The sequence below is a fragment of the Aegilops tauschii genome, chromosome 6 (genome assembly GCF_002575655.3).
Source record: "Aegilops tauschii subsp. strangulata cultivar AL8/78 chromosome 6, Aet v6.0, whole genome shotgun sequence".
NCBI classification, from domain to species: Eukaryota; Viridiplantae; Streptophyta; class Magnoliopsida; order Poales; family Poaceae; genus Aegilops; species Aegilops tauschii.
The window spans coordinates 285,643,874-285,660,222 of record NC_053040.3 but is presented as its reverse complement, the minus strand read 5'-3'; the positions used below and the strand labels follow the sequence as shown (position 1 = coordinate 285,660,222).

At 45.5% G+C, this 16,349-nt stretch overlaps 1 protein-coding gene and 1 long non-coding RNA gene across 3 annotated transcripts; one reads left to right on the top strand and one right to left on the bottom strand.

Annotated features, from left to right (window-relative positions):
- Positions 1-218: 218 nt before the first annotated feature.
- LOC120966437 (uncharacterized) lies at positions 219-14,312 on the bottom strand. 2 transcript variants are annotated; one of them, XR_012187754.1, is made up of 4 exons: positions 13,780-14,312; positions 2,011-2,198; positions 1,472-1,657; positions 219-1,107 (listed from the first exon to the last, which is right to left on the bottom strand). It is a non-coding gene; the product is annotated as an uncharacterized lncRNA (long non-coding RNA). The 2 variants fall into 2 exon arrangements; XR_012187755.1 differs by lacking the exon at positions 13,780-14,312 and adding an exon at positions 6,259-6,782.
- LOC120967029 (putative ubiquitin-like-specific protease 1B) lies at positions 7,584-10,040 on the top strand. Its single transcript, XM_040393619.3, has 8 exons — positions 7,584-7,755; positions 7,846-7,971; positions 8,055-8,188; positions 8,424-8,499; positions 8,577-9,145; positions 9,217-9,348; positions 9,415-9,656; positions 9,740-10,040. The coding sequence occupies exons 1-5, from the start codon at positions 7,753-7,755 to the stop codon at positions 8,883-8,885; spliced, it is 648 nt and encodes a 215-aa protein (XP_040249553.1). The 5' UTR covers positions 7,584-7,752; the 3' UTR covers positions 8,886-9,145; positions 9,217-9,348; positions 9,415-9,656; positions 9,740-10,040.
- Positions 14,313-16,349: the final 2,037 nt, after the last annotated feature.

Below are 16,349 nucleotides of genomic sequence, written 5' to 3'. Positions count from 1 at the left end.
ACACACCCTGTGTATATTTGTGCAGCATGTGCATGTGCAGCATGAATTTTAGTTTCAACGGCACACTTGTATGTGGTATGCAGTGGACACTAGTATCTCTACTATTAAAGGGGATCAAACGTCGTGATGGTTCGACCTCGATCGATCCCCCTCCCTTCGAACAAAAACCATGGCCCGAACTGCCACACGCACGCAGCAGCCCACCAACTCAGCCCACGTACGAAAAATCACCAACTCAGCACCCGCAAACAAAAAGAATACACCAACTCAGCCCACGTACGAGATCCACAGTTCTACACACGAACGACAAGTCCGTGGAACCCCACGATCGCGCCCAGTCAATAAAAAAACAGCTCCGCAACCCATGAACGAGGACGAGGTCCAACAAACGCCAGTTCTTCCTGGCGTACGAGCTCCATCGAGACGCCAGTTCTTCCTGGCGTACGAGCTCCATCCACACGCGAGCGCACGCCGCCAAAACAGAAACGCGAGCTGTGGGAGCTGCAGCCTCTGCTGATCGCCTCGCTCGATGGCTGTTTCTGCGTCATCTCCTGAGCCCCCAGTCAATAAAAAAACAGCTCCGCAACCCACGAACGAGGACGAGGTCCAACGAACGCCAGTTCTTCCTGGCATACGAGCTCCATCGAGACGCCAGTTCTTCCTGGCGTACGAGCTCCATCCACACGCGAGCGCACGCCGCCAAAACAGAAACGCGAGTTGTGGGAGCTGCAGCCTCTGCTGATCGCCTCGCTCGACGGCCGTTTCTGTGTCATCTCCTGAGCCCCCAGTCAATAAAAAAACAGCTCCGCAACCCACGAACGAGGACGAGGTCCAACGAACGCCAGTTCTTCCTGGCGTACGAGCTCCATCGAGACGCCAATTCTTCCTGGCGTACGAGCTCCATCCACACGCGAGCGCACGCTGCCAAAACAGAAACGCGAGCTGTGGGAGCTGCAGCCTCTGCTAATCGCCTCGCTCGACGGCTGTTTCTGCGTCATCTTCTGAGCCCGCCTACCGTCTTCTTCCTCTCCGACGGCAAATGACGGATATCCACCTTTGTTATGTTTCATGCTGCCCATCACGCCCCAGTTTTGCCATCCTAGACTCCTGTTCAATACTTCATATTGTTAGTACTCATATTGCATCTTTAACTTTTACTCCAACTACATTAGCACTTATTCCGCAAAGTTACAAAATCTAATGAGTTATGCCACCTGTTCTGTTCGCACGGTTAAGTTCATATATTGGAGACCCTGTTCCGTAAAGAATATTGCCCTGATCCGTAAAGGATATTGCTAAAGTCCTATAGTATGCCATATCATTTTTGTAATGCAAAAAGACTGTTGAAATTGTCAAAAAAAATCTAGGAAATTCTGAAATTGCAGTATAAGATTAGGTAACCTCAGACCATGTTCAAACATGCCTTGTGACAGGAATAGTGATAGAAGGAAATACTTTCATTTAAGCTCACCTCCAGAATCCTTTATATTCCAAATTGTTTTAACACGACATAATACAGAATCCTGTAGTCTTTTTCGCACCACGTGGAGACAGGCATCTTTCTCTCCACTCCTTCCCCTCCACCTTCATTCTTGTCGCCATGTCTGAGCCCTCTTTTTAAAAAATTGAACTTCTACAAAATCTTGCACTTTATAAACTGAAATATACAAACTTCAGCCGTCAACATATAATAGCACAATCATTTTAAAACCATATGCGAAGAACATGTCTATCAAAATGAACAAGTGAGTCCAAAAAGCCTGTTAAATGAGTCACCAGAGGTCATATAATTTTTGTAATTCAATTCATATCATTTTTAATGCAAAAAGACTGCAGGTTCATTTTAGTAAGAAGAACATGTGTTGAAACTGTCAAAAAAAAATCTAGGAAATTCTGAAATTGCAGTATAAGATTAGGTAACCTCAGACCATGTTTACTTTTACATCATGGGAACAAACATGCCTCGCGACAGGAATAGTGATAGAAGGAAATACTTTCATTTAAGCTCACCTCCAGAATCCTTTATATTCCAGATTGTTTTAACGCGACATAATACAGAATCCTGTATAGTCTTTTTCGCACCACGTGGAGACAGACATCTTTCTCTCCACTCCTTCCCCTCCACCTTCATTCTTGTCGCCATGTCTAAGCCCTCTTTTTAAAAAATTGAACTTCTACAAAATCTTGCACTTTATAAACTGAAATATACAAACTTCAGCCGTCAACATATAATAGCACAATCATTTTAAAACCATATGCGAAGAACATGTCTATCAAAATGAACAAGTGAGCCCAAAAAGCCTGTTAAATGAGTCACCAGAGGTCATATCATTTTTGTAATTCAATTCATATCATTTTTTAATGCAAAAAGACTGCAGGTTTATTTAAGCTTCTATAGGACAGAAAGATGTCACAGGACAGAGAGCATCTCTATGATAAAGGAAAAAAAGGTATGTGTATGCCAATCACATGTCTGCACATAAGGTATTCAATAAGCTTCACAACTTAACTTACATTAATCTTATCAGTTGTCGAATATGAGAGGACACCCAGATCACAACTCACCAATACACACCGACCACCATCTGGTTTTTTCATACGCGAACAAACAGGCACTACTAACTATAGTGTTTCGTCTTCTGATGATGATGACAATGTGCCGACGCAACTGCCTATGATGATTCCTATAGCCAGCAATCTCAAGGCCTTTCAGCCAATGCCGCATGTGGAAACATCAATCGGTATCGCCCTTACACACGACTTTTTTTCAGTTTGCATTTATACATTTGTTAAAACAAAATGGTTCTTCAGGAAATCATTCTCGTGAAGGCACTTACTATGATCACCATGCATCACTTCGAGGAACAGAGAGAAGCATTGATCATAATATTGGTTCAAACATAGCACTTGGACTCGACACTGAAGACACTGTCCCCGAGCACATTGCTTCAAATGATATCATTAAATCAGATAGAAAACAGAAAAGGCGAGACCAATATATGGCACGGCGAAATAGATTAACACCTGAACAGAAGGAGGAAATCAATGCACGTCGCAGAGAAGCTAGGAAAAAAACAGAGTAGGAGAGGAGTGCCCGTCAAAGAGAAGCCAGGCAACGAATGACACCAGAGGAGAAGCAACAGAGTAACACCCTTAGAAGGGCGGCCTACCAAAATATGGCAGTCCATGACAACCAAGAGACAAACACCCGCCGAAGAACACGTCTGCAAAACAAATCACCTAAGGAGAAGCAGAACATGCTAGCTCAGCGCAAGAAGAGACTCGCGGCTAGGCACAACACCCCTTGCGCTGAATTCATTGCAATGCCGCGCCCTGATGCAGGTGCCTTAGCTACACCCAACCTGATGTCGAGCACTCATGCGTTGGCATTCAGAGAATCCGAAGCTTCAGCTCCTGCCCCTGCCCCCCGGTTTGCGAGTAAGGCTGGGAACAACTTCGAATCAGACGGTAATCCTTCCATCTTTACTCTACTTGTTCTGTCCATGTGCATTGAACCAGTATTTAACGGCTCCACAGCGGTGCAGGCGAGTACCTTAGTCGTACCCTGGATGATAATGATGCCCCCAGCGAACTCATAAATCCCTCGCAGCAAACCAATGATCACCAAATAGACGACCAGCAGAATCAAGCCCAGGAGCAGAGGCAGGAGAGCAGAGCACAGCGTAGGGCTCGGGAGCGAGCTCACAAACAAAGTATTACAGCAAAGAACATTCAAGGGAGTGCCTTAAAACGAAGAGCGCGCGGGGAAAGCATACCAGAAGGTGAGAAGTCAGCTTTGCTAGATCGTCGTAATGCAAGCTTTCAAAAAAAGCGGAGGCCTCCAGGCCCAGATGCAAGTACCTTAGATGTGAACAGAGCAGCAACAAGCTCAGAAGCACCGCCCACAGGAGTTGCTTCACCGGCTTCCTCCCCTTCATCAAGCATGCCATCGTACACCATCGGAACCAATGGTAACCCTCTCATGTTTACTCCCCTCCTGGTGTGCACTCACAATAAAAACCATTACTTACCGGCTCAACAATGTTACAGCTGACATGGAGGCCTTCCTTAGCGGCATCATGGACGAGAATGCACTCTCCGGTGACCTCATGGATGATGAGTACTACCTATTTGCCGGTGAAGGTACTCCGAGGCGCCTTTCGCTGCTCATCCCTCTATATTATTGGTTTATGATGTGCATCCCATCGTGACTTGTTATATCTCCACAATGCTTGCAGCATCCGACACTGATAGCACGGACCTCGATGAGCCCGTAGAATCCTCCAACACGGGATCTATCGACCTAGATCCTTTCGACTATGTCTACTCGAACATCCCAGACAGCACACACATCCTAAAGCACGCGGCAAACTGCGAGCATTGCAAGGCCAAGAAGTTCCAGTACGAGACTGACGGCTTCTGCTGTCGGAACGGGGAGATTGAGCTAGCTGAACCCGAGCCTATCCCAGAGCTGATGAGGTTATGGTCTAGCGCGGATGCAGACTCTCGGCATTTCCGGGAGAGCATTCGGTTCTTCAACGGGCACTTTGCCTTCACTACCCTTGGCGTCAGCCTAGACAACAACTACACAAACATGAAGTCCGGGGTGTACACGTTTCGGGCACATGGCACTATGTACCACAGGGTGCACTCGTTCGGTCCAAGATCTCGCCCTGAACATCTGCAGTTGTACTTCTACGATGACGATCCAAGCTTAAGCCATCGCAAGGAGGCCACCAAGCAATTGGACCAGCACGTTGTCAGCAAGTTAGTGGACGTCCTCAGGGAAAACCCCTACTCCCAACAGTTTAGGAGTTTGGGTGCCCACAAGGAAAACCTCGAGGAGTACCGGATAGACCTCAACATTGACCAGAAGCTAGACCAACGAAGATATAATAGACCCGTGTCATCCGAGGTGGCTGCGATTTGGGTCGAGGGAAGCGATCTAGCAAACAGGTTCAACCGCAGCATTACACTCTATGGGGACACCAACGAGAAGTATAGTATACATGCCACAGATGGCTGTTATGACCCGCTCTCGTATCCCCTCTTTTTTCCAAGGGGGGAGCTTGGTTGGCATCCAAATATCCCTAAGCACAATGTCCCTTGGGAGGTTGCACAACAACCAAGAGGAAACCGTGATAACGATTCAGGTGCGCCTGGTTGGTATGCTTATATGCCAGAAAAAGTTCTCTGTCCTTCCATATGGTACCTAACCTTCTTCTTTCACGTCTTTCCACAGAGGGGAACAGCCGGTTGTGTGTCTCTGTCAGGGACTACTACTGTTACCGGCTACAGACGCGCCCTGCGATATTCAACCCCATACTACTGTCAGGGACTAATACATGGACAAGGAACTATGTATCTGATAATTAATGAAGAACCCAAGCTGAGTGAAGCCATCAGTGATCTCCTCATATCTCTACTATCTCAACTATTAAAGGATGAGTTTTTCTAGGCGACAGATACTTCGATATGAAGAAAAGGAACATAATATGTTGATCTGCTTTTTTCTGTACCTCTGTGATAAGATTTAGCATGCAGCTGTCCTTAATTTCTAACACGTTCTTAAACATCAATTTCAGGCCTCAAAATTCAATGAAGAAGGTGATTCCAAAGTACCATGTACAGGATTAGAAACATCAACCTTATGCTATTTGCCAAAAGATGCAGACCAAGCTTTGCATTCGATTTTTACAAATTGTACATTAGTATGACTGTCACCATTGTAGAGTACTGACTTTTATGTCAGGTTACCTTGCATAAATCTGTATGATTCTGACATTGTGTTTGGCTTTGTTGAAATGCATTGTGGGTCTGTACAATTCAAAATTTGGTCAGGATTGGCAGATCCAATCTCCAGGAAGAGGAAGCTAGCCTCCTTGACCAAAGTTCTTTGCCTGTTCTACTAAAACCAAGTTTTACTAATTCTGTCCCTAAAAAAACTATAATTTTGGGTACGCTAACAAATTTCATGTGGTTAGCCCTTTAAACGAGTTTATGGGAAACAGAATTGGCAGAAAGTCCGTATCCAATCCGAACAACCCCAAGAAAGGTTTAATCCTCATCTCACTAAATAAACAACCTTATCCTAACCGTATACCGATACTACACATCTAGCTAACCTTATATATAGGAGAGATTCAATCAACCTCCAGTTTTTTGCTTCACCGGCGGTGCCAATCCAACAGACCTACCAATGCAGAACGCGGAGGGAGAGAGGGGAGTCGACCGTGACAAGGTAAGATTCGTGAGCACCTTCATCCTGATGCACAGGGAGGGGAGCAGAGCTCGGTGGCGAAGAGAAGCCATCGACGTCGTGGTGCACCACGGAATCCACTCCTGCTCGTACTCTGCCCATCCGGGCGAGCACGGCTTGCTGCAGGGTCTCCTCGGGCTGCACGGCGCGCGCCGGTCGCCGGGCGTTGCCAGCAGAAGATTCCGACCGGCGTGTCGGGGCAGGGGGCGCTGCGCGGTGGATGCCGCCGCCCAGACTGCGCGTGCGTCCGCGAGAGCCCTGCCCGGCGGATCTCGTCGGACACCAGGGAGTGATGGGAGTGGGTGTGGGATGCTCGCGAGGGCGCAGCCAGGCCGTAAGAATGGTTCGGAGGCGGGGGGATGGGAGGTTGGGCCAGGGATTGGTTCCTCGCCTCGCACCGTCGCGCGCCGTGCGGATGCGCCCCATGACGCGCCGACGGCTGCACAGGGGAGCTGGGTAGGTGGTAGCTGAAGGGAAAAGGGCTAAGCGGTGAGGAGAAAGTGAGAGCGGTGAGGAGAGAGTGAGACTGAGAGTCACAGCTGCACTTCCTTGGTTCCTAAATACGAAGTATATTTTTTTATAGATTTTAATAAAAGACTACATACATACGTATAAGACATACTTTAGAGTGTAGAATCACTCATTTCGCTTCATATGTAGTCGATGTTTGAACCGAGGTATTTAAGAACGGAAGGAGTAGAACCAAGGTATTTAAACAGTCTGTCACTGCTATCAAATTTCTTAGATGTCTGTCTTTTTAATCTTTTATTTTGCATGTTGCATATGAATTATTATACTATTCCTGAAAAAAATATGGCAGAACTATATTTAATTCATATATTTCTATATATATTTCACTTTGCAGAATGTGCCACTGACAGATATGGATATTGTTAACCATGAAAAAGAACCTATCAACAAGATCGATGTGCAGATAGAAATAATAGCAAATTCGCGTCATAACAAACCAAGAAGAGCAAATACAAATATTACACCACAAGGTATTTACTTTCACAGTGATTATCAACCTTATCATTTCATTGGCCTTTTTTATATGTAACTAATTTGGCTTCACGTTGTCTCATGACAGATTATATTTGCACAGCGGACGATATTTTCATTATTAAATCAATCATGTCCTTACATGAAAAAACGAAGTTGGTGCACATCAATGATGCATTATTAACGAACGTTGAGATGAGATGCCTTACACATGATGATGTGTTTTTGCATGATGATGTAAGTCAAACCACACAAACTCTCGTAATTAAACATCAGTGTCTCAAAATTTAAATGTATTATATCTTTGAAATTATAGGTAATAAATGCATACATATACTGCATAAGTGCCCAGGAGCATCTGCAAAATAGAGCAGATGGAAAGGTACACATAGCAAGCACGATTTGTGTCTTCCCTGTTTAAGAAAGATAAGATAGACCCGGCAACACATCGCCACATTGTAAAGCGAGTGAATACTTTTCTGGAGCATGACATGGTCAGTCTTAACTCACTACACTTATAATATAATGAAGCACATCTTTTTACCTGAAAGTGGTTACGTGTTATATAATATTTATTACTTCAGGTATTCCTTCCAATTAACATCAGAAAATGCCACTGGTATCTATCAGTAATCAATGCGAAGAAACGAGAGATACAGGTACTGGACTCGCTTGGAGTTGGAATGGGCCGCAGTGACCTCACTATGACGGTAAATGTCTGCTTATTGTGTTTTCCTCTATACATTACATTCTCTTTGCTCTAATATGTAGTGACAATTTTTCCATTTAATAGTTACAAGGACTTGACAAACATCTAAAAATCGCATGTGATATGCCGGAGTTTAAGAGAGGTGATAGGTGGCAGGACCTCGATATTATGAATTGGACAGTCGTAGACAAGTTCCAAGAGCCAATCCAAACAGATAGGTATGATGAACACATCTCGTAATCCGAACTGGATTATAGAGAAATTTATGATAGAATAGTAAGTCTTGTGAAAACATTATTGATGCAAAATATGGTCTTATTTGTTAGCCAAAACATTGAGGTAATAGATATACATTGGACAATAAATGGAGACATGTACAATGAACATTATTACTTGTTTAAATACTTTATTTATATTGAGATGAAAGCCTAAAGAAATATTTTGATATTGTAGCGCGTCATGTGGATTGTTTATGTTAAATTGTATGGAGTATTGGACTGGAGATATTTTGTCTGATAATTTCACTCAGGTATCTCTTTTTTTCTTAATAGCAGATTTCATCTCAATGGTGCTTTTTAACAAATTATTTTTAATTACTATATGTAGGAGGACATGAAAGAATTTCGACGAAAATTAGCTGTCATATTGTTGGAGACAGAACTTAATAAGTTAAAAGGAAGTCCAATATATTATCGGACTGACAATGAAGAAAATGTATCTGACAATGAAGAAAATGTATCTGATTCTGATGTTGAGTTTCTGGAGGACCGAAAGCGTAAGCGGCAAGATTCACATGATGGAGCCGAAGACAAAGGCCCCCTTCGGAACCCCATCATGGCCGTGGACCCGCAAGATTTAGTTGATGAACTATGCAACCACATCATGTCAATTAATGATGCTACTTCCTTGGAGTAAGAAGCATGTCTAAGAAGTATAAAGTTTCAATATACACTATTACAATGTTACAATTATTAACTGTTATCTACAGGAAGGAGTGGGTGCGAAGTTCTAAACCCCATCCGATAGGATTAAGTCTTAGAAGGATCAAAGGTATAATCCGCAGGGACCAGCCGTTGGACATTGATTGTTTCAACATGGCTATATGTATACTTGCAAGTGACGAGGCCTTACTGACAAGAGATCCTCCCGTGCGCTTTATGGATCTACAATTTTGTGTAAGTTATCGCACATCACAAATTATTATTATCATTGTCACCATCATGTTCCTTAACCATTTTTTACCCAGACGGCCGTGATTGAAGCTGCCCTCACTTCCTTACGAGATTTAGATTCGCGGGTATAGCCAGATATTCAGGCGCTAGCATCATTGCTTCGTAGCTCGACTGAGATAGACCACACCATCTCATCATGCAATTGGGTAAGTTTGTTCTATTTTATATGGTAGTCGTGATTAACATTTATTCTAAATGAGTGTTACTTGTAGATATTGCTTCCTCATGCATTCCTCGGCCACTTCATCTTGTTCGCAATCGACAAACATGCCCGTCAAGTATCTATTTTGGACCCACTTATTCCGTCCTTATCTTCAGAGAGATATGCATTAAAATTTCAGAGGGTTGCATTCTACCTGAATGATGCACTCGAATTAGCACAACCGGGTTGGAAGTCTGATACATTTTTCTGGCCACGTAAATCACCAATTGATGTTCCGACGAGCGTAGACCGGTAAGTTACTCTGAAAATCAATATGCACATTTTATATTTATTGTCATAACCTCCCAAGATAATGATAGTGTATTCATCTACAGGGATGAATCTGGTTATTTTACTAAATAATAGGTGGGTTGATTGATATGAAGTTTGTTCAGCAATTTATTGAGTGGAGGTGGGCTTTTCTAGCAAGCGAGTTGTCTACAAAGGATCCCCGACACAGGATGTATGAGTATTTGACAAAAAACTACCACATTAGGGGTTGCCGTCCCACAGAACTACCACATTCAAAACTGATAACTATCAAAAATTTCTAATTTTGTGACTAAAAACTACCACTTTTGAAAAATGGTCAGTTTAGACGATTTAAACACATTTATGACATGCGGGACCCACCTGTCAGGGTTGACGTGGCGGCAAAGTCAACTCTATTTATTTTGACCATTACATTGACCGTTATTACAAGTGGGGCCCACCTGTCAGCATCACCCTTCTTCTTCCTCCTCTCTCTGGCATTTCCTCGAACACCTTGTGTGCATCCGGGCTTGAGCTCCGAACTCCTCCATGGTGACGCCCCGACGCAGCACGTCATTGGCGTTGGTTGGGGACAGGAACGGTGGCGCAACCAAGGTGGCTGGAGCTGTGGAAGCGGCCGTCGAAGGTGACGAAATTTCCTTCGAGGCCGTCGACGCCACCACCCGACGCAGCTCCTCGACGATGGTCTCCTTGAGGATTTTGTGCTCGAGCAAGTCGGTGCGCAGGCGGGACTCTCGCTCTTGCAGCTCCTCGACGAGGCGTGCGAGCTTGGCGGCATCCGGCGCCGTGGCCTCGCGCGCCGGCTGCAACTGCACGGAGGACGGGAGGTGGGCGACGAAGAGCCCCAGGAGCTCATGTGGTAGCTCGGACCAAGGCCGATACTTGAGCGTGCGTGTGTGTTGCCGTTTAATTCTTTGAACAAGAATTTAGTGGCCAATGCTTGAGCGTACGCGTGCCTTGTAGGTTTGTGGGAGTGCTAGCTAGGTTGGTTCGTGCGTGCGAGTACTAGCTAGGTGGTCGCCGGCAGAGGACCTCGCCAGAGTGACGCGAGGGGGAGAGGCGGTCGCCGGAGTGGTTGGGCAGCTCGGGCTCTCCCGATCCAGACGGGATCGAGGCATGGGGAGAGGTGAGCGCCAGCAGTTGAGGACGACGGAGGTGCCTTGCGAGTGCACACGAGGTGTTCGAGGAAATGGCAAAGAGAGAGAGGAGGAAGAAGAGTGATGCTGACAGGTGGGCCCCACTTGTAATAACGGTCAACGTAACGGTCAAAATCAACAGAGTTGACTTTGCCTCCACGTCAGCCCTGACGGGTGAGTCCCGCATGGCATAAACATGTTTAAATCATCTAAACTGACCATTTTTCGAAAGTGGTAGTTTTTAGTCACAAAATTAAAAAAATTGATAGTTATCAGTCACTTTTTTAAATGTGGCAGTTCTGTGGGACGGTAACCCCTAATGTGGTAGTTTTTTGTCAAACACTCCAGGATGTATACAAAGAAAGCTCGGCGCATGTAGTAGAGATAGTAGACATTGGTTATGCCTATTCCGCATGATTGTGTGTTTCAATTTGTAAGTGTAGTTATCACGTACTTGGTTTGTATGTACTATGTAGGTGACTGTTTCATCATATTTGTTTGTGTCTGGTGTTTTAAGGGATGTGCTAATTTCACGGATGATTTAGTTATTATCTACATTTAAATACAAGTTTGTCCATGTTCATAGATTTTGAATTACCTATGATATTATTTTTTTGTCAAAATATATTCTATAAAAAGCACTCATTTAAAATATCCAGTCCAAATACACTGTGAAGCAAAAGCTCCTCCGGACGAGCTTTCCCCGCCCCCACCGGCTTCTCACCCTCCCGCAAAACCCTGCCCTTCTACTTCCTAGTAATTATAGAGAAAATGCCATTCATATATATACGAGGCGCCCCTTCAGAAAATTCCCTCGGATCCCACCCCCACCCCATTCCCCCATTCTGCTCGAGAGAAAGCAGAGGCCAGGGTAGGTCATACTGCGGTCACCGATCTCCGGCCTCTCCGCCCGACGGAGCTCGCCGGCCGGAGCTGGCCACCCCGCCTCCCCGACCCGTCCCCGTTCGCGGAGCTAGCTCCCACCCTCCTCCCCGCCCCTCGCGACCGAGCGCCGCCGCCATCTGGGACCACACCGCCAGCCGGATCCGACGCCCCTCTAGCCGTCGACGACCACGCACTCTCCCATGGCGGCTCCCCGCCGCCCACGACCGCCCTAATGGGCCACGCCCTCGTCGCTCTTCCCCAACTCTCCCCTGCCGGTCACTGTTGCGGCTCCCCGCCGCCCACGACCGCCCCAACGGGCCACGCCCTCGTCGCTCTTCCCCAACTCTCCCCTGTCGGTCACCGTTGAGTTCTTCCTCGATCTGTTCTTTGTTGGTCGTTGGATGCATCATAGCAGCTCCTTCTGGATGTATGTGTGTCGATGCATGTAAGGTTGTATATACTTGTTGTAATGTACATAGATGGGTACAGATAATAGATCTTGATTAATATAATTTCTGGTGAACTTTATTGTCGCATCATTATAGGTCTCCTTGCCGCATCATCGATCAACTTCTAGTGAAATTATCGGTTTCCTTGTAGCATCATTGACACACCCTGTGTATATTTGTGCAGCATGTGCATGTGCAGCATGAATTTTATTTTCAACGGCACACTTGTATGTGGTATGCAGTGGACACTAGTATCTCTACTATTAAAGGGGGATCAAACGTCGTGATGGTACGACCTCGATCGATCCCCCCTCCCTTCGAACAAAAACCATGGCCCGAACTGCAACACGCACGCAGCAGCCCACCAACTCAGCCCACGTACGAAAAATCACCAACTCAGCACCCGCAAACAAAAAGAATACACCAACTCAGCCCACGTACGAGATCCACGGTTCTACACACGAACGACAAGTCCGTGGAACCCCACGATCGCGCCCAGTCAATAAAAAAACAGCTCCGCAACCCATGAACGAGGACGAGGTCCAACGAACGACAGTTCTTCCTGGCGTACGAGCTCCATCGAGACGCCAGTTCTTCCTGGCGTACGAGCTCCATCCACACGCGAGCGCACGCCGCCAAAACAGAAACGCGAGCTGTGGGAGCTGCAGCCTCTGCTGATCGCCTCGCTCGATGGCTGTTTCTGCGTCATCTCCTGAGCCCCCAGTCAATAAAAAAACAGCTCCGCAACCCACGAACGAGGACGAGGTCCAACGAACGCCAGTTCTTCCTGGCATACGAGCTCCATCGAGACGCCAGTTCTTCCTGGCGTACGAGCTCCATCCACACGCGAGCGCACGCCGCCAAAACAGAAACGCGAGTTGTGGGAGCTGCAGCCTCTGCTGATCGCCTCGCTCGACGGCTGTTTCTGTGTCATCTCCTGAGCCCCCAGTCAATAAAAAAACAGCTCCGCAACCCACGAACGAGGACGAGGTCCAACGAACGCCAGTTCTTCCTGGCGTACGAGCTCCATCGAGACGCCAATTCTTCCTGGCGTACGAGCTCCATCCACACGCGAGCGCACGCTGCCAAAACAGAAACGCGAGCTGTGGGAGCTGCAGCCTCTGCTAATCGCCTCGCTCGACGGCTGTTTCTGCGTCATCTTCTGAGCCCGCCTACCGTCTTCTTCCTCTCCGACGGCAAATGACGGATATCCACCTTTGTTATGTTTCATGCTGCCCATCACGCCCCAGTTTTGCCATCCTAGACTCCTGTTCAATACTTCATATTGTTAGTACTCATATTGCATCTTTAACTTTTACTCCAACTACATTAGCACTTATTCCGCAAAGTTACAAAATCTAATGAGTTATGCCACCTGTTCTGTTCGCACGGTTAAGTTCATATATTGGAGACCCTGTTCCGTAAAGAATATTGCCCTGATCCGTAAAGGATATTGCTAAAGTCCTATAGTATGCCATATCATTTTTGTAATGCAAAAAGACTGTTGAAATTGTCAAAAAAAATCTAGGAAATTCTGAAATTGCAGTATAAGATTAGGTAACCTCAGACCATGTTCAAACATGCCTTGTGACAGGAATAGTGATAGAAGGAAATACTTTCATTTAAGCTCACCTCCAGAATCCTTTATATTCCAAATTGTTTTAACACGACATAATACAGAATCCTGTAGTCTTTTTCGCACCACGTGGAGACAGGCATCTTTCTCTCCACTCCTTCCCCTCCACCTTCATTCTTGTCGCCATGTCTGAGCCCTCTTTTTAAAAAATTGAACTTCTACAAAATCTTGCACTTTATAAACTGAAATATACAAACTTCAGCCGTCAACATATAATAGCACAATCATTTTAAAACCATATGCGAAGAACATGTCTATCAAAATGAACAAGTGAGTCCAAAAAGCCTGTTAAATGAGTCACCAGAGGTCATATAATTTTTGTAATTCAATTCATATCATTTTTAATGCAAAAAGACTGCAGGTTCATTTTAGTAAGAAGAACATGTGTTGAAACTGTCAAAAAAAAATCTAGGAAATTCTGAAATTGCAGTATAAGATTAGGTAACCTCAGACCATGTTTACTTTTACATCATGGGAACAAACATGCCTCGCGACAGGAATAGTGATAGAAGGAAATACTTTCATTTAAGCTCACCTCCAGAATCCTTTATATTCCAGATTGTTTTAACGCGACATAATACAGAATCCTGTATAGTCTTTTTCGCACCACGTGGAGACAGACATCTTTCTCTCCACTCCTTCCCCTCCACCTTCATTCTTGTCGCCATGTCTAAGCCCTCTTTTTAAAAAATTGAACTTCTACAAAATCTTGCACTTTATAAACTGAAATATACAAACTTCAGCCGTCAACATATAATAGCACAATCATTTTAAAACCATATGCGAAGAACATGTCTATCAAAATGAACAAGTGAGCCCAAAAAGCCTGTTAAATGAGTCACCAGAGGTCATATCATTTTTGTAATTCAATTCATATCATTTTTTAATGCAAAAAGACTGCAGGTTTATTTAAGCTTCTATAGGACAGAAAGATGTCACAGGACAGAGAGCATCTCTATGATAAAGGAAAAAAAGGTATGTGTATGCCAATCACATGTCTGCACATAAGGTATTCAATAAGCTTCACAACTTAACTTACATTAATCTTATCAGTTGTCGAATATGAGAGGACACCCAGATCACAACTCACCAATACACACCGACCACCATCTGGTTTTTTCATACGCGAACAAACAGGCACTACTAACTATAGTGTTTCGTCTTCTGATGATGATGACAATGTGCCGACGCAACTGCCTATGATGATTCCTATAGCCAGCAATCTCAAGGCCTTTCAGCCAATGCCGCATGTGGAAACATCAATCGGTATCGCCCTTACACACGACTTTTTTTCAGTTTGCATTTATACATTTGTTAAAACAAAATGGTTCTTCAGGAAATCATTCTCGTGAAGGCACTTACTATGATCACCATGCATCACTTCGAGGAACAGAGAGAAGCATTGATCATAATATTGGTTCAAACATAGCACTTGGACTCGACACTGAAGACACTGTCCCCGAGCACATTGCTTCAAATGATATCATTAAATCAGATAGAAAACAGAAAAGGCGAGACCAATATATGGCACGGCGAAATAGATTAACACCTGAACAGAAGGAGGAAATCAATGCACGTCGCAGAGAAGCTAGGAAAAAAACAGAGTAGGAGAGGAGTGCCCGTCAAAGAGAAGCCAGGCAACGAATGACACCAGAGGAGAAGCAACAGAGTAACACCCTTAGAAGGGCGGCCTACCAAAATATGGCAGTCCATGACAACCAAGAGACAAACACCCGCCGAAGAACACGTCTGCAAAACAAATCACCTAAGGAGAAGCAGAACATGCTAGCTCAGCGCAAGAAGAGACTCGCGGCTAGGCACAACACCCCTTGCGCTGAATTCATTGCAATGCCGCGCCCTGATGCAGGTGCCTTAGCTACACCCAACCTGATGTCGAGCACTCATGCGTTGGCATTCAGAGAATCCGAAGCTTCAGCTCCTGCCCCTGCCCCCCGGTTTGCGAGTAAGGCTGGGAACAACTTCGAATCAGACGGTAATCCTTCCATCTTTACTCTACTTGTTCTGTCCATGTGCATTGAACCAGTATTTAACGGCTCCACAGCGGTGCAGGCGAGTACCTTAGTCGTACCCTGGATGATAATGATGCCCCCAGCGAACTCATAAATCCCTCGCAGCAAACCAATGATCACCAAATAGACGACCAGCAGAATCAAGCCCAGGAGCAGAGGCAGGAGAGCAGAGCACAGCGTAGGGCTCGGGAGCGAGCTCACAAACAAAGTATTACAGCAAAGAACATTCAAGGGAGTGCCTTAAAACGAAGAGCGCGCGGGGAAAGCATACCAGAAGGTGAGAAGTCAGCTTTGCTAGATCGTCGTAATGCAAGCTTTCAAAAAAAGCGGAGGCCTCCAGGCCCAGATGCAAGTACCTTAGATGTGAACAGAGCAGCAACAAGCTCAGAAGCACCGCCCACAGGAGTTGCTTCACCGGCTTCCTCCCCTTCATCAAGCATGCCATCGTACACCATCGGAACCAATGGTAACCCTCTCATGTTTACTCCCCTCCTGGTGTGCACTCACAATAAAAACCATTACTTACCGGCTCAACA